This window comes from Aquarana catesbeiana, linkage group LG08 (genome assembly GCF_042186555.1).
Source record: "Aquarana catesbeiana isolate 2022-GZ linkage group LG08, ASM4218655v1, whole genome shotgun sequence".
Taxonomy (NCBI): domain Eukaryota; kingdom Metazoa; phylum Chordata; class Amphibia; order Anura; family Ranidae; genus Aquarana; species Aquarana catesbeiana.
Window position 1 is genome coordinate 112957428 of NC_133331.1, and position 19155 is coordinate 112976582.

Sequence of the window (19155 nt, forward strand, 5' to 3'; positions counted from 1 at the left end):
GGGAGAAGAACCGGAGAGCGCGGAGAAGAAGGAAGAGACCGCAGAGAAGAAGGAAGAGACCCCCGAAGTCGGAAGAAGACCCCCAAAGTCAAAAGAAGACCCCCGGAGCCGGAAGAAGACCCCCGGAGCCAGAAGAAGACCCCGGAGCTGCCTAAAAAAAAACCTGTCTAGTGTGTTTTTCTTACTGGGTGAATGGGTAGGGGTACGATGTACCCCATACTCATTCACATAGGGCTAGGGGCCCCCTTATTAAAGGGGGCTCTCAGATTCCGATAAGCCCCCCACCCGCAGACCCCGACAACCAATGGCCAGGGTTGTCGGGAAGAGGCCCTTGTCCTCATCAACATGGGGACAAGGTGCTTTGGATTGGGGGGGCCCGCAGGGCGCCCCCCTGCCCCAAAGCACCCACCCCCCATGTTGAGGGCATGCGGCCTGGTATGGTTCAGGAGGGGGGGTGCTCGCTCATCCCCACCCCCATTCCTGACCGGCCGGGCTGCGTGCTCGGGTAAGGGTCTGGTATTGATTTGAGGGGGACCCCCACGCCGTTTTTTCGGCATAGGGGGTTCTCCTTAAATTCCATACCAGACCCAAGGGCCTGGTATGCTCTTGGAGGGGGAACCCATGCCAGTTTTTTATTTAAAATTTGGCGCGGAGTTCCCCCTCAAGATTCATACCAAACACAGTGCCTGGTATTGGCGGGGATCCAAGTCGGATCCCCATTCATTGAAAGTCGGACGCATGCCGGCCCCAAGTCGCAGGGCAAAGTCGGATCCAAAGTAGGACGGCTGTCGTGTTGCACCAGTGTGAGGCCAGCCTTAAGGTGAAAAACCTTCTGTGCTGCAGCTGCCCCCCAGAGCCCCCCTGTCTCGAGTCCTTATTGATTAGATTGATAGCAGCAGGTGCCATTGGCTTCCGCTGCTGTCAATCAAATCCAGTGACACGGGAGTCAGGGTGGGGGCGGGGCCGAATCCTGCTGTCTGTCATTGGATGCAGCAGCAGGACTCAGGGAGCGCACCCGCACGAGTACCCCAATGGAATGCGGCTCTCTGTGGGGGCACTCGATGAGGAGGGGAGCCAGGAGTGCCGCTGAGGGACCCCAGAAAAACAGGAACAGGACCGCTCTGTGCAAAACCCTTGCAAAAAGGAGGTAAATATAAACATGTTTGTTATTTATTTTTTATTTTTTTTAAACTAGCCTTTACAATCACATTAACCCTTTGTTAGGACAGTCTTTAAATCTAGTTTACAACAGATGATTATCCCCATGGTACAGAGATGGTTAATTATGGTAAACACAGATGCCCAGCCCTCTAATAAACAAAGAGAATTGGTAGGATTTTACTTTTATATGTGGTATTGGATTTTACAGTGCTGTAATTTCCAGAACAGAGCATCTAAAAAGATAAAACACAAGGAAGGGAGGCACCTCTGGGTGTAGTATAAAAGACCGTTTTTAATTTTTTAAAAATTATGATGAAGGCCCTTTGACGTCACAGCCTGTGCGCTTGCCCTCCATCTGCGTTCCAAGTCTCACCTGGATTTCCATCATCACCGCGGCCGGCATTAGCGGTATACCAGGAGCTACACGCAGACCTGCCAGCACCACTGTGACTCACTGCATGAACTGCCCCATGATGGATCATTCCTCTGGCTTTCTAGATGCTTTGTTTACACTACTAAAATGTGAGTTGCTTGCATATTGCTTTTAAAAATTAAAAACGGTCTTTTATACTACACCCAGAGGCGCCTCCCTTCCTTGTGTTTTTTCTATAGATTCTGGAGCTTAGTTTCAGTTCCCTGGAAGGCAGCCCTGCTTGTGGACTATACATTTATCCCCTTTTATATTGACTTGTTACATGGACCTTTAATGGACTATTCATGTTGTTTTTTTCCTTTTACATTGCACATGTATCTTTTAAAATTGTAGTTTCTTAAATTGTTTGCTGTTTACTGTGATGTTGCATGATATTTTCCAGTTTTTTTGCGCCTTTTCCTTGTACATCTAAAAAGATAAGCTGCCATTTTAAAGCTGTTCTAAAGGCTTGGTGTTTCTTTACCTTAATGCATTCCCTGCATTAAGGTTAAAAAACTCCCCAACTATTTCCCTTCCCCCTCTCTTAACACATACCTGAGCCTGTTAAGGATCCAGCACTGTGCCCAGCTGCAGTCTTCTCTCCCCTCACTTCCTCTATCCACAGGGACTCGGAAACAGCAGGAACCATTGCTGTTCACAATCAAATGCTGTGAGGAGGGACCGAGGGTGTGGCCGAGCTGTGCTGTGTACGTCTATGGAGCACGCACCCACAGAGTAAAGGAGGAGCCTGAAGTGCTGGCGGGGGGCCCCAGAAGAGGAGGTTTGGGGCTGCTCTGTGCAAAATCATTGCACAGAGCAGGTAAGTATGACATCTTTGTTATTTTAATAATAAAAAAAATTGAGAGTTTGCAATCACTTTAATATTTTTTTAAGTTGTGCCATGTGAATGAGAACATGTAAAACATATAAAGTAGATGTATCCCAAGTCGGCTGCAAAGTGGAAATACACTTTAAGTTATCCAAAAAAAGGGTATTAATCTACAAACTTTCTGCAATATTTATGCTTAAAATGTTATGAAAAAGCAATCCTTGCAGTGACAGTTACTTAATACATACGTGTTATCTTAAGGAATGTTGGTAGAGGTTTGTACTAATTTATGCAGGTTAGTATCTCATGTACATGAAATTATACAGTCTAACATAACTGTCCCATGTGTCTTTACCAGTGTGCAATACCTCTTGTGGTTATTTGTTATAATTAAATTGGCTCACATGTAGCCTGTCTTGTTTTCTTAGGAACTGGATCTATCTAATTCTAGGAACACTGATGTGGTTATTTCGGGACTTAGTAATGTATATACACATTACGTTGCAACATTTGAGGAATATCAGGTAAACAGAGGAGGACATCTGGAGAGGAAATGGCATTTACCGTTGAAATTAAACATAAATGCTGTAGTATATGTAACCTTTTATGAATAATACTGTATAAGCAGCACTGGTATAAAGCGCGGAATCTAATTTTTTTTTTTAACCACTTCAGCCCCGGAAGGTTTTACTCCCTTCCTGACCAGAGCACTTTTTACAATTTGGCACTGCGTCGCTTTAACTGCTAATTGCGCAGTCATGCAATGCTGTATCCAAATGAAATTTGTGTCCTTTTCTTCCCACAAATAGAGCTTTCTTTTTATGGTATTTTATCACCTCTGTGGTTTTTATTTTTTGCGCTATAAACGGAAAAAGACAGAAAATTTGGGAAAAAAAAGATATTTTCTACTTTTTGTTATAAAAAAAATCCAGTAAACTCAATTTTAGTCATACATTTAGGCCAAAATGTAGTCAGCCACATGTCTTTGGTAAAAAAAAGTCAATAAGCATATATTTATTGGTTAGCGCAAAAGTTATAGCGTCTACAAACTAGGGTACATTTTCTGGAATTTACACAGCTTGTAGTTTATGACTGCCTCTCATTTCTTGAGGTGCTAAAATGGCAGGGCAGTACAACCCCCCCCCCCCAAAATGACCCCATTTTGGACAGTAGACACCCCAAGGAAATTGCTGAGAGGCATGTTGAGCCCATTGAATAATACATTTTTTTGTCCCAAGTGATTGAATAATGACAAAAAATAAAAAATTACAAAAAGTTGTCACTAAATGATATATTGCTCACACAGGCCATGGGCATATGTGGAATTGCACCCCAAAATACATTCTGTTGATTCTCCTGAGTATGGGAATACCACATGTGTGGGACTTTTTGGGAGCCTAGCCGCGTACAGGGCCCCGAAAACCAAACACCGCCTTCAGGATTTCTAAGGGCGTAAATTCTTGATTTCACTCCTCACTACCTATCACAGTTTCAAAGGCCATAAAATGCCAAGATGGCACAAAACCCCCCCAAATGACCCCATTTTGGAAAGTAGACACCCCAAGCTATTTGCTGAGAGGCATGTCGAGTCCATGGAATATTTTATATTTTGCCACAAGTGGTGGGAAAATGACAAACTTTTTTTTTTTTTGCACAAAGTTGTCACTAAATGATATATTGCTCAAATATGCCATGGGAATATGTGGAATTACACCCCAAAATACATTCTGCTGCTTCTCCTGAGTATGGGGATACCACATGTGCGGGACTTTTTGGGAGCCTAGCTGCGTACGGGGCCCCGAAAACCAATCACCGCCATCAGGATTTCTAAGGGCGTAAATTTTTGATTTCACTCCTCACTACCTATCACAGTTTCGAAGGCCATAAAATGCCAAGATGGCACAACCTCCCCCCCAAATGACCCCATTTTGGAAAGTAGACACCCCAAGCTATTTGCTGAGAGGCATGGTGAGTATTTTGCAGCTCTCATTTGTTTTTGAAAATGAAGAAAGAAAAGAAAAATGTATTTTTTTTTCTTTTTTCAATTTTCAAAACTTTGTGACAAAAAGCGAGATCTGCAAAATACTCACCATACCTCTCAGCAAATAGCTTGGGGTGTCTACTTTCCAAAATGGGGTCATTTGGGGGGGAGGGGGCCATCTGGGCATTCCATGGCCTCCGAAACTGTGATAGACAGTGAGGAGTGAAATCAAAAATTTACACCCTTAAAAAGCCTGAAGGCGGTGCTTGGTTATCGGGGTCCCGTACGCGGCTAGGCTCCCCAAAAGTCTCACACATGTGGTATCACCGTACTCAGGAGAAGCAACAGAATGTATTTTGGGGTGTAATTCCACATACGCCCATGGCATGTTTGAGCAATATATCATTTAGTGACAACTTTGTGCAAAAAAAAATATAAAATATTCCATGGGCTCGACATGCCTCTCAGCAAATAGCTTGGGGTGTCTACTTTCCAAAATGGGGTCATTGGGGGGGGGGTTTGAACTGTCCTGGCATTTTATGCACAACATTTAGAAGCTTATGTCACACATCACCCACTCTTCTAACCACTTGAAGACAAAGCCCTTTCTGACACTATTTGTTTACATGAAAAAATAATTTTTTTTTGCAAGAAAATTACTTTGAACCCCCAAACATTATATATTTTTTTGAAGCAAAGGCCATACAGATTAAAATGGTGGGTGTTTCATTTTTTTTTTAAACAGTATTTGCGCAGCGATTTTTCAAACGCATTTTTTGGGGAAACAACACTTTTTTTTATTAATTTTGATGCACTAAAACACACTATATTGCCCAAATGTTTGATGAAATAAAAAAGATGAGGCCGAGCAGGTTACCACTTTAGATTTACAGAGGAGGTCTACTGCTAAAATTATTGCCCTCGATATGACCTTCGCGGTGATACCTCACATGCATGGTGCAATTGCTGTTTACATTTGACGCCTGACCAACGCCTGCGTTCTCCTTTGCGCGAGGGTGGGGGGGGGACAGGGGTGCTTTTTTTTTTTCTTTATTATTTTTTTTTCATTTTTATCTTATTTTTAAACTGTTCCTTTCATTTTTTTTTAATCATTTTTATTGTTATGTCAGGGAATGTGAATATCCCCTATGATAGCAATAGGTAGTGACAGGTACTCTTTTTTGAAAAAAATGGGGTCTATTAGACCCTAGATCTCTCCTCTGCCTTCAAAGCATCTGACCACACCAAGATCAGTGTGATAAAATGCTTTCCCAATTTCCCAATGTCGCTGTTTACATCCGGCGAAATCTAAGTCATGAAATGCTCGTAGCTTCCAGTTTCTTAGGCCATAGAGATGATCGGAGCCATTCTGGTCTCTGATCCGCTCTATGGTCAGCTGGCCGAATCACCGGCTGCATTCTCAGGTTCCCTGTTGGGACAGGAGAGCCAGAGAAAAACATAGAAGACGGTGGGAGGGGGGGGACATTCCCTCCCACTGCTTGTAAAAGCAGTCTAGAGGCTAATTAGCTGCTAGTATTGCTTTTACATGAAAGCCGATCACTGGCTGAAAAGAATGATACCAAGATGATACCTAAACCTGCAGGCATCATTCTGGTATAACCACTCAAAGTCCTGCAACATACCAGTACGTTCCTGGTCCTTGTTGGGCATATATTGTAATCTTTTTTTTATGCAGCTTGTGGGCTATAATGAAAAAAAGAGATTGATTGGTGGGTATGCCCACCATTAGAATACCACCCTTCATCCACCCACTTCTAATGATGGGCATACATGCACTATTTATATATGCTGAAGCATGGGGGCATCCGCCCCAAAAGTTAGGAGCAAATCGCTCCTCCGCCTCTGCTGCCCCCATGCTTTGGCATATATGCTCTTTTTGTTAACTGTGGTGGTGAAATCGCCTCCAACAGCGCTGGAGTCACGGCTTTATGTATCGTGGGAGCAAACGCTGTTGCTGTCAAGATAAATAAATCTGCGCTGCAGCTGAATGGCGTACCTGAAAACAAAAAATGGTTAACAATAAAACACAGTAAACAGTAAAGTATAAAAAATTGCATACCTGAAAAACAAATATGATAAAACATAATAACAATAAAACATTGCAGAATAGAATACAGTAAAAAGAGCAGAACAATAGAGAGAGAATAGAGAGAGATAGAACAATAAAATGACAACTATTTTTGTTTTTTTGTTTTTAAATATATATATATATATATATTTACACTTTTTTTTGTAACTGTAACTTTTATAACTTTAACTGGTTCCAGGTTCGGGTCTCTCAAAATGCAATGGCATCTTGGGAGACCCTGTGAAAGTGTGCCTAGTCTGTGCAATGCTGTACCCTACGCTAATACTCAACTAGTGTATGGTAGCATTCAAAACATTCACCAGTGCAAAGACCAGGATTGTCAGGACAGGAGGGACAATAATAGTGTGTGTCACGTCTATATCCGCTCTTGCTGCAGACACAACATCTTTTTTGGGGGGTTCGTTGGGTAGGGGTACTCGGGAGGACATGAAGAAAATGCCTCTCATGCAGCCGACTGCATTTGGTTGGGGATGTGAATGGGGGAAGTACGGGTGCTGCAGAAGTGGTGGGTTCCCAATTAGGATTGGCGAATGCAGCAGGAAGGGTACTATGAGCTCCACGGGCCTGTGTTTGTCTTCTTCTTGGTGACAGCGGGACACTACTTGTGCTTGCCACCTCCCCAGCTTGAACTGCACTTATGGGACTCGCCACGTCACCACGTGATACTGCAGTGCTGGATTGACTACGACCAGGGTGTACTAGGCCACTGGTGCTTGCCAGTTCACCAGAAGGAAAAGCGGCGCTAGTACTTCTCTGCTCCATACGAGAGCCCTGTGGTTCTTGCACCTCAACAACAGCAGAAGAAGATCGGGGTCTGGTACGCCTGACCTTGGCAGGGACCACAACTCCGTCGTCAGAGCTATCTATCATGGAGCCGCTGTCCTCTACAGGATCGTATTCTGAGCCTGAATCTGACAGATGAGTGACTTCCTCTTCACTATCTGTCATGCTCAGAAACGTGTAGGCCTCTTCACTGCTGTACCTTCGATTTGCCATTTTGGGCTCTAAATTTAGTGGTACACTAGTGAGACTCACAGGTAAAAAAGTTCCTGACTGTTAGCAACTGATTCAAACGCTACCAAAAAAACTGTTAGCGAACGCAGGGATCAGGCCTGACTCTGCGAACGCTGCAGTTATGTGTTTAGTGTTTTGTAAGTGACAGTGATCGATCGATACTGCACTTGGGTGGGCTGGGCTGGGCCGGGCGGAGGGGCAAAACGCAGGTGCTAGCAGGTATCTGGGCTGATCCCGCTAACACTGCATTTTTGGGAAACCTAAACTGCTGGGGACATTAGTATAGATCTGATCAGATCAGATATTGATCTGTTCAGATACTATACCACTAAGGGAGATGTATGCTGCATGCGTGGGTGTTAGCGGTACTGGCACTAACCTGACGCTGCCTGGGGCGACGCAGACCCTATCTGACCCTAAAACCTAACTTGTATCACCTGCCGGGTGATCAGGGGGTTAAACCTTTATTAGGTAATAAACGGCGGGTGCCCTGACGCTATAAAAATAAACAAACTAATCAGCGTCACCCGTAACAGTTATACGGTAATCACTGGTGAAAGGGTTAACTGGGGGCAATCAGGGGGTTAAAACCTTTATTAGGCAGTATATGGGGGTCCCTGAAGCTATAAAACACTGACGGCGAACCTAAATACTTACCTCCCTAACTAACGTCACCTGTGACACTAATACAGCGATCAGAAAAACGATTGCTTAGTGACACTGGCGACGGGGGGTGATCATGGGGTTAAACCTTTATTAGGGGGGGTTAGGGGGGTACCCTAGACCTAAAGGGGCCTACCACTAACTGCCCTACCACTTATAACTGTCACAAAATGACACCAATGCAGTAATCAGTAAAAAAAAAAAAAAAAAAACCTGCTATTGGTGTCACTGTGACAGGGGGTGCAGGGGGGTGATCGGGGGGTGATTGGGGGGTGAAAAGTGTGCCTAGAGTGTTCTACTGTAAGTGTAGTGTTGGTGCACTTACTTGGATGTCTTCTAGCCTCGGCGCTGGAACGAAAAGACCGACACGAGGAGAGATGACATCACTTCCTCTGCCGCTGTTTACATTACAGCAGCAGAGGAAGATTTTCATTCGCTGGGAGCGATCTCGAGGGGGTGGCCATGAATCGATGGCCTCCCCCTCAGCACGGATCGCTTCACTAACGATGTCGACCGCCTCGGGTACCGGGGGGGGCACAATGCACTCCCCGCCCAGGGGAGGCAAATCACGCATCAGATACGTGATTTTGCCTGCCCGTGCCATTTTGCCGCAGTATATCTGCGTTGGGCAGTTGGCAAGTGGTTAATAAATCTTTTTATTTCATTTCTTGGACAAACAAACAAAGCAAAACACAACAAAACATCATACACATTGAACCTAAAGTATATTAGTGAAATGTCAAGATCCAATCACATTGCATAGCAACTATCAATCCAAAATTAAAATACAAAATAAAAAATCATAATTAACAGATGATATTTTATCTGGGCTTAGATCTAGGCCTATCCATGTGTCCATTCAAATGTCAAGCCTCACCCCATATATTAAGGAAAAAGGAGGAAGCAAACATTAGTCCCTTCTATCACCAGTAACCCCAAGCATCCCCTATAAGGAAACACCCAGATTATACTTAGTTACCCCCATCTGAATTAGATGCCGTGTACGATTTGTCCAGCCACTTTGCCCAGACTTTATTGTACTTACTAGGCAACCCCTATTCATATAGGTGTCTCTATATAGTGGGAGATTATTATTTATCAATTGTTTCCAATGTAAAAGCGTAGGAGAACAAGGTTTCTTCCAATGCAAAGCAACGGCATTTCTTGCATAGAAGAATGTTGTATTAACAAATACGCGCTCGGTCACTGTAGGGATAATAGCCTCTACCAAACCCAACAGGCAGACTTTGAAACCGGTAAAGGAGCTGAAGTGTTAGAATTCACTAAATCCACCACTTCCACCCAAAAAATAACTATATATGGGCAAGTCCAAAAGATGTGTGTGAAATCCCCTTGAGATGCTCCACACCTCCAACACTTAGAAGAGCACCCAGGATTTATCTTTTGAAGTCTATAAGGCGTAATATATGCTCTATGTACCAATTTAGATTGGATCATGCGGTCTCTCTAGGATACCAGAGATCGCAGAGAGAAATCCCACACACCACTCCAATCCTCCATATCCAAATCTGGTATATCTCACATCCACCTAGCTCGAAGACCTTCTAGTGGCAAAATAGAATTTAAAGTAAGATGAGAGTACAGTCTTGAGGTAGGCTTATACAGACACTCAGACCTAAGTACTGTTTCCAGAGTGGATTGTATCATCATTAGACTATCCTGGGGAAACTGTCCATGAAAAGTGTGGAGAAGCTGGAAATATCTAAATAGATGGGAACTAGGTGAATTAAAAGTTGAGGTAAGTGTAGAAAAAGTAGATCATTTCCGATCAGTAACCACTTGAGAAAGTAATTTAATATTATATTTAGTCCATGCAATAGGCTCTGGTACTTTAAAAAATTGAGGAAGAGTAGGATTAAACCATAGAAGGGCATTTGGAGAAATCGCACCCTTTGGATAACACTCACATCTAAGACCAGCCTCCCAGGCTCAAATAGTATTAAGCATGAGAGTAGTCACCTAGTAGGGTGCCCTACGGCCCCTAAATTAAAGTACCTTATGAGCTTCTATGGAACCTACCAGTGCTGCTTCCAGCCGAGAAGAGGAGTTATATAAATCTGGGCTTAGCCACCATACGGCCATAACCAGCTGAGTGGCTAAAAAGTATTTATATAAATCCGGAAAAGCTAAACCTCCCTGTTCACAAGGGCATCAGAGTGATTTATTTATACTTGGGGTTCTTCAATCCCCATACAAAAGATGAAAAAAGCTGATTTAATCTTGTAAAAAAGGATAGAGGGAGCCACTGAGGAGAATGTCTAAATAAATACATGAATTAAGGTATAATTTTCATTTTTAAAAGATTAATATGTACCAATAAGGACAATGGTAGAGACTTCCATGCTTTCAATTTTTACCCAATGTCTCCTAGAATCGGAGTCAAATTCAAAGAAATAAATTCAGAAGCTTGGCGGGAAATTGCAACTCCTAAATACTTGAAATTCTCTACCTACTGTAGTGGAATATCATTCAAAGCCATGCTACGGGCCTCCATATCTATTGGAAACAACAAGGACTTAGTCCAAATTACCTTCAGCCCTGTAACCGTTGAAAATGAATCCAGTATCTCTAAGGCCCCCTGGAGCGGGGGGTCCATTGTTCAAAAATAATAAAAGGTCGTCTGCATACAAAGCTACCCTCTCCTCCAACCAACCAATCCTCAATCCCTTAATATTGGTGGAAGTGCGTAAAAGCCTCCGCCACCGGCTCCATAGCAATCGCAAAAAGGGTTGTAGAGACCCTACGAGTTGCCCTAAATAATTAAAAGGGAAATGACAACCCTACCCCCAATTTCACTGCAGCTGTGGGATTCCTATATAAGACTTGCCACCATTTTATAAATACCATTGGAAAGCCCATTCTGCGGAGTACTTCCCACAAGAAGGGCCACTCCAAGGTATCAAAAGCCTTTTCAATATCTAGGGAAGCAATGACCCTAGATCTTATATTAAGGTGTGAAGCATAAATATTAGTATATACGGTAATCTCCTCAAATTCACATCAGTAGCCCTATCAGACATGAACCCCTGCTGATCTGTGTTGATAATATTAGACATCAAAGGTTGTAGTCATCAGGAGATGAGCTTGGTTAAAATCTTGAAGTCTACATTCAAAAGAGCAATAGGCCTATATGAGGCACAAGAGGATGGATCTTTTGGGTGCTTGTAAATGAAATGTATATGAGCATGACTCATTGAGTCCGACAAAGCTCCCTCCTTTAGACAATCAGAGTAAAGGAGTATAGAGAAGCCAATACAGGAGCTAATTCTCCATGAGCCTTATAAAATTCAATAAGAAGGCCATCTGGCCCCGGTGACTTCCCCAATGGAAAGGAACCGATGACCAAAAGGGCCTCCTCCGATGTTATAGGACATACTAGCATCTCCCTCTCATTATCTGTTAACCAGGCCAGTGCGACTGAATCCAGCCAAGCCTCCAATTCAGTTGGCTGGAAATCAGAAGGCAACTGAGATGTATATAATGTCTGATAAAATTGCAGAAAATTCTCCAGAATTTTAGGCTGTGTACAGGCCATATCTCCAGAGGAGGTGTGTATTTCCGAAATTGGAATACTAGATTGTTCATGTTTAGCCATCATGACCAAAAAAACACCATTACGATCTCCCTGCTTGAAAAGATTTCTGTTTATTTTTGTATAAGTCCATCCTCGTGGTGTCAGCCATTTGCAAATGTAGGGCCCGTTTACTATGGAGTAAGTAAAGCATTAAAATTAGATTCTGAAGGATCTGCAGCATATTGGGCTGTTCTTTCATCTACTATAAGCTTCAAAGCATCATTCTTTACTCGTTGAGACTTATTGACCACTTTAATAGCGGATATATATTGTCCTCTTGTATAGGCCTTAAAAGGCAGGAATCTAATTTACTATGGTATGACACATTAAAGCATTAAATCATCATAGTTAGTATTTTCCAAATACTATTTTCAAGATTCTTCCGCTCTTCGTCACAGTGGCAAAAATGTCAAAAGGGGAATTACGCCTAAAGACTTTCACGATATTTAACATCAAAGAGGACTTATCTTAAAGAGCAAGTTTACATTTGGAAAAGCGAGCACCTAAAAAGCCCCCCCAAAACATATTTGGTCAATGACATCACCCAGGATATGTGACACTGCATTTTACATTTCAGAGGCACCAGGAATTTATCATTCGGGACAGGAGTAGCAGTGGGTCAGCATCATTGTGGTGCCGGTTCTATAACTTCAGGCGTCCCTGATCATGGCTGATGTGGATCTTCGCTGGATGCATGTAATTGACCTTGGATTTTGAAGAACATCTTTTTTTTTTTTTAAGATATTTTTCTGTGAGTTTTTTAATTTACTCTTTACATTAATGAAGGGGTATTCATTCACGTAGTATGTCTGGGGGTCCTCTTATTCTAAGGGGGCTTCCCTCCCATACAACCCCATATGTGGGTATGATGCCATTGCCCACGTCAACATGGGGACAAGGTGCCTTGAAAGGTGGCGAGGCTTTGCAAGGTACTTTCCCAATGAGGGCACGTGAACTGGTATGGTTCAGGGAGGTAGACGCATGCTAGCTAGTCCCCTTTTCTTGGTAAGGAGTGTTAATGCTTGGATAAGGCTCCTGTATGAACTTTTACCTGAACCCTAAAAAAAAAAAAAAAGTAATTAAAAATATTGTGGGATTCCCCTTTCAATTTACTCCAGACCCTTATGCAGGTGTGAAGCCTGGGTGGCCAGGAAAGTCTGGCAGTGAGCGTGCACCCCCCTAGGATGCATACACTCAACTTTGGGAGGATACCTTGTATGAGGCTGTAGCCAAGCCTCCCTTCCACTCTGTCCTTGTCCCCTAAATGGGATGTGGAGTCTTTGGGGGGACTTATCAGGATTTTCAAAAACAGATTCCCTGGTTTGCTGACAACCACAAGCTGGTTTGGATCTGCCATTTATCAGCAGTACCACTGCTAAATGACTGACTCCCATCCGCTGTTTGTACAAAGTCACTTTAAAAGGAGTACATCCTACTGCTTCGCAACTTCAGAGACATGTTTAAAGCAAGTCATTTAAAAGGATTTGTATAATTTTAATGTTCCTATTAGCTGCATTAATAGACTCTCTCCCTGCTGAATAGTATTTTTTTTTTTTTTTTTGCATCCTGTCCTCCAATGGCAGTGCCCAGCTACCCATGTCCTTTTTAACAAAAGCTTGGAAACTGACCTTAAAAAATAACAAGATTTGGTTCCCATGGACTTCGATGGAGTTTGGATCTTAGGTTTGAACTTTGCCCTATTCGCTCATCCCTAGATTAAAAGTGAAATCATGATGTACAATTTAGACCAGGACAAGCAAAATCTCCAGGGTGATAATTACATGTATTTTTTCTACAAAAATAATAAATATGCAAGCATGAAAGTTGTTCTGTCTGTAGGGCAGATAGCTAAACCTTCTTGTCCCATAAACTTCAGACCATATTTCTTTGATCTCAGTTTTATTAGAACAAGCCAGGAGAAACTACAAAATAACAGAAATAGACCTCAATAAGTACAATATTGCATACAATACAGCATACATTGCAGAAACAACGATATACAATACAAGATGTGATAGTAAAAACATACTTTTTAAGTTCTCTAAGGGGTGATGGCGATAGATTGAGAAATACATGTGTTGCTTCTTGAGTATCTTCTCAAAGAATGGTGGCTGCTTCACTTCCTGTGAAGATTCTACCCAGAATTCCATGCTTACCAACAGCTTCCTTAACTACACATACAGTAAATCAAATAAACAGAACTGCAGCAATAACAAAAGAACGCTAGATGGAGCTTGCACTCCACATATGATTGTCTTATGTAAATTACAAACATTACATGTAATTTTAACAACACAGGTACAAATAATCAACATAAACATCTGGTGCACAGAACAAAAGTGTCCATCTATTAGATGTTATAATTCTTCCACTGCTAACTGACAGAAGGAAAAAAATAGGCATTCATATACCATGAAAAAATAAACAAAACACTTATGTCGCAGTTTTTTTTTCACACTGATATTCAATGCAACATTTTGTATCAAATCCATCAAATGAACACTGTACTTAGACCAATTTCAAACTGGTGCCCTGCGGTTTGGCCGCAGCACGACTGTATCAGTGATTTTTGTGTGCTTACCCATGGTTTTAGCTGCGGTCTCATAGACATTCTATCAGGTCGTGCATTTTTGCAGTGGTTTCTGAAAGTGGACAAAAAAGGAACATGCAGGACTTTTAGCGTGCTTTCAGAAAAAGCAGCAAAAACATGCAACATATTAGAAAGTCTATGGAACTGCGGCTAAAATTGCGGGTAAAGTGCATGAAAATCGCAGCTACACCCGTGCTTTGGCCAAAACACAGCGCACCAGTGTGAAACCAACCTTAATATACTAAAAATGTATAACATTTTTATCAAAGTATTTAAAAAATATATAAATAATCTGACACAGGTAAATGTTATTATTATACAGGAGTTATATAGCGCCAACACTTTGCTTAGTGCTTTACAATATAAAGGGAGACAGTACAGTTACAATACAATAAAATACAAGAGAGTTAAGATGGCCCTTATCATAAGAGCTTACACAATCTATTAGGATGAGGCAAGTGGTACAAAAGGTTATAGCTGTGGAGATGAGCTGATGGAGGAATTAAAAGTTCAGCTTTTAGTTGGAGGCGGGATTGGCTTTAGTGAAGAGATGAGCTTTCAGGGATCACCTAAAGGTGGTTAGAGTAGCTGGACAGATTGAGGTAGAGAGTTCCAGAGGCTGGGATAGGCTCTGGAGAAGTCCTGCAGATAAGCATAGGAGAAAAAGACAAGACAGCTAGAAAGCAGGAGGTCTTGGGAGGAGCGAAGAGAATGGTTTGTGTGATATTTGGAGACAAGATTAGAAATGTAGCTCGGAGCAGAATTGTGGATGGCTTTGTACATTGTTGTTAGTATTTTGAATGTAATTTGCTGGGCAATCGGAAGCCAGTGGAGGGATGGGCAGAGAGTAGTGGCAGACACTGAGTGGTTGGTGCGGTAAATGTGTCTGACAGCAGCATTCATAGATATAAGAGAGGATATCCTATGTAGAGGTAGGCCTATGAGAAGGGAGGTTCAATATTCAAGGTGAGGGGTAACAAGGGAGTGAATGAGTAGTTCTGTGGTTTTATAAGTTAAAAAGGGGCAACTTTAGGAGATATTACAAAAGTAAAGTCTATAAGATTTAGACAGTGATTGGATTTGGGGCTAAAAGGACAGGTCAGAGTCTAGGCTTACATCTAGTACCCTGGCATGGGGGGAGGGATTCAATTATACTATCCCTATAGGACTGATGACTATTTTATTATGATATAAAGGTCCATATACAGGTGCATCTAAAAAAAATAGAATATCATCAAAAGTAAATTTATTTAAGTAATTCAATTAAAAAAAAGTGAAACTCATATATTATATAGATGCATTACACACAGAGTGATATATTTCAAGCATCTCTTCCTTTTAATGTTGATGATTATGGCTTACAGCTAGTGAAAACCTAGAATTCAGTATCTCAGAAAATTAGAATATTGAGAAAAAGTTCAATATTGTAGACTCATGGTGTCACACAATCAGGTAATTAGCTCAAAACACCTGCAAAGGTTTCCTGAGCCTTTAAATTGTCTCTCAGTCTAGTTCGGTAGGTTACACAATCATGGGGAAGACTGCTGACTTGACAGTTGTCCACACAGTCAGTAACAGAAGACAGTCATTGACACCCTCCATAAGGAGGGTAAGTCACAAAAGGTCATTGCTAAACAAGCTGACTGTTCACAGAGTGCTGTATCCAAGCATATTAATGGAAAGTTGAGTGGAAGGAAAAAGTGTGGTAGAAAAAGGTGCAAAAGCAACAAGGATAACTGCAGCCTTGAGAGGATTGTGAAGCAAAGGCCATTCAAGAATTTGGGGGAGATTCACAAGGAGTGGACTACAGCTGGTGTCAGTGCTTCAAGAGCCACCACACACAGACATATCCAGAACATGGGCTACAACTGTCGCATTCCTTGTGTCAAGCCACTCCTGAACTCGAGACAATGTCAGAAGTGCCTTACCTGGCTAGGGAGAAAAAAGACTGGACTGCTGCTCAGTGGTCCAAAGTCCTCTTTTCGGATGAAAGTAAATTTTGCATTTGATTTGGAAATTAAGGTCCCAGAGTCTGAAAGAGGAGTGGAGAGGCACAGAATCCAAGCTGCATGAGGTCCAGTGTGAAGTGTCCACAGTCAGTGATGATTTGGGGAACCATGTTATCTGCTGGTGTTGGTCCACTGTGTTTTATCAAGTCCAAAGTCAGTGCAGCCCTCTACCAGGAAATTCTAGAGCACTTCATGCTTCCCTCTGCTGACCAGCTTTATGGAGATGATGATTTTATTTCCCAGCAGGACTTGGCACCTGCCCACACTGCCAAAATTACCAATACCTGGTTTAATGATCATGGTATCACTGTGCTTGATTGGCCAGCAAACACACCTGACCTAAATCCTATAGGGAATCTGTGGGGTATTGGCAAGAGAAAGATGAGAGACACCAGACCCAACAATGCAGATGAGCTGAAGGCCGCTATCAAAGCAACCTGGGCTTCCATAACACCTTAGCAGTGCCACAGGGTGATTGCCTCCATGCCACGCCGCATTGATGCTGCAAAAGGAGCCCCAACCAAGTATTGAGTGCATACTATACTGTACATGGATATACTTTTCAGTAAGCCAACATCTCTGTATTAAAAATCCTTTTAATGGTCTAATGTAATATTCTGTTTTTCAGAGATAGTGAATTTTGGGTTTTCATTAGCTGTAAGTCATAATCATCAAAACTAAAAGAAAGAAATGCTTGAAATATATCACTCTGTGTGTAATGGACCTATATAATATATGAGTTGCACTTTTTGAATTGAATTACTGAAATAAATTAACTTTTTGATAATAGTCTAATTTTTTGAGCTGCACCTGTTTGCCCAAACAGGGTTTTAAATATTTTAAAAAGTTGTATTGTGAAAATACTTGTGTAGCAATAACTCACAGTGGAGCTGCTGATTTTTAGCGTGCTGTTACCGTCACCTTTTTTCCTGTAATTTCACCAGTACCGGGTCTAGGGTTCCATTGAGCTTACTGTCAGACAATAGAGGCAACAGTCACTTGAGTACTTTTCCAATGCTTTAATGGGGAATAACTGGAAGAAGTAGCAGTAAAGAGGTAGAAGAAGAGTTGCAGGGAAGTTCACATACCTTTTCTTGGTGTAGCATCAAGGAATTTAAATCTTTATGATGAATGTATCCTCAGTTTAGGATTAAATCTTTGCCCGCCCGGATAGGTCTCTCTCACTAACCTAGCAGCTGGTACACAGCACGAACAAAAGTCTCTGCCACAGACTTGGGTGAAACAAAACTGTATGATCCTCTGCCACAGGATGTAGTAGTTTTTGATGAACAGCAAACACAGTACCAGAACCTTTAAGCCGACCCGGCAGTACTTGTGCGGTAGTGTAGTTTAGGATATGTCCTCCAACCGAGTCACAAGGCCCTATTTAAGACCAGCCTTGCATTGTCTCTTCCAAGATGGGTCCTTCCCTGGATCTTCCCGATTGTCCGGCTTCTTCCCGCAGGACAGACAGCACAGGACCATCCCAGCTATAGCAGGCCCCAGACAGAATTCTGGGCCTACCTGCACGGCTGCAGCAACGCAACCCTCCAAGCCGGAGGGCTACGAGTTAGGACTCACTGACACATACCTCTAGGCCAGGAGGGCCACGAGGCAAGAACTCGCGAAACATGGCGTCTGTCCCATAAATACCCTCTCCCAGAATGCAACTCGGAGGACCACCTCCGCCGAGTTATCTCCGGGACAGAAGAGCACTCATATACTTCAGCTTGTTGTTTTTCCAACACCGGCCTATGATAACAACGACACCCACAGGCACAATGTGGAACTGCACACAACACAGCCAAGCTTAACCACTTGCTTACCGGGCACTTAAACCCCCCTCCTATCCAGACCAATTTTCAGCTTTCGGCGCTGACGCACTTTGAATGACAATTGCGTGGTCATACAACACTGTACCCAAATGAAATTTTTATCATTTTTTCACCACAAATAGAGCTTTCTTTTGGTGGTATTTGATCACCTCTGCGGTTTTTACTTTTTATTAAAAAAATGTAAAAAACTGAATTTTTTTTTTAAAAAAAGTTTATTTTTTTATATTTTGTTTTAAAAAATTTTAAACGGGTAATTTTTCTCCTTCATTGATGTACGCTGATGAGGCGGCAGTGATGGGCACTGATAGGCGGCAGTGATGGGCACTGATGGGTGGCAGTGATGGGCACTGATGGGTGGCAGTGATGGGCAGCACTGGCAGGTGGCACTGATTGGCACTACAGGTGGGCATTGATAGGTGGTACTTGTGGGCACTGATAGGTGGTACTTGTGGGCACTGTTAGGTGGCACTGTGGGCACTGTTAGGTGGCACTGTGGGCACTATTAGGTGGCACTGTGGGCACTATTAGGTGGCACTTTTATTGGGCACTGATGAGGCAGATGTGCCTCTTCCACTTGGGGACCGATGTCCCTCACATCCGATCCGGTGATCGGCTTTTTTTTCTACTCGCGCTGTCAGCGTGAGTAAAAAAAAAAACCGATTACCGATCTTTTGTTTACATCATGTGATCAGCTGTCATTGGCTGACAGCTGATCACATGGTAAGGGGACGGGACCGGCCCCTTACACAGATCGGTGATCAGCCGAGTCTCAGTGACTCGGTGGTGATCACAACGCGCCCGGCGCGCGCCCTGTAGGGCGCACGCAGGGAGCGTGCACAGGGGAGGACGTCATATGACGTCCTCCCGGGAATGTAGGTCCGCGCTGTAGCCGTCATTCGGCTATAGCGCGGATGCCAAGCGGTTAAACAGAGGCTAATCTAACACTAGATTGAATC

General features: G+C 42.8%; 1 protein-coding gene across 2 annotated transcripts in view; it reads left to right on the forward strand.

Moving 5' to 3' along the window:
* The window catches only part of LOC141105289 (putative neutral ceramidase C), a 137431-nt gene that overhangs the window by 105925 nt on the left and 12351 nt on the right, over window positions 1-19155 (forward strand). For both annotated transcript variants that reach the window (XM_073595172.1, XM_073595173.1), the window contains one exon: window positions 2831-2926. In XM_073595172.1, the coding sequence (XP_073451273.1) occupies window positions 2831-2926 (96 nt within the window). The remainder of the gene's footprint in view (window positions 1-2830; window positions 2927-19155) is intronic.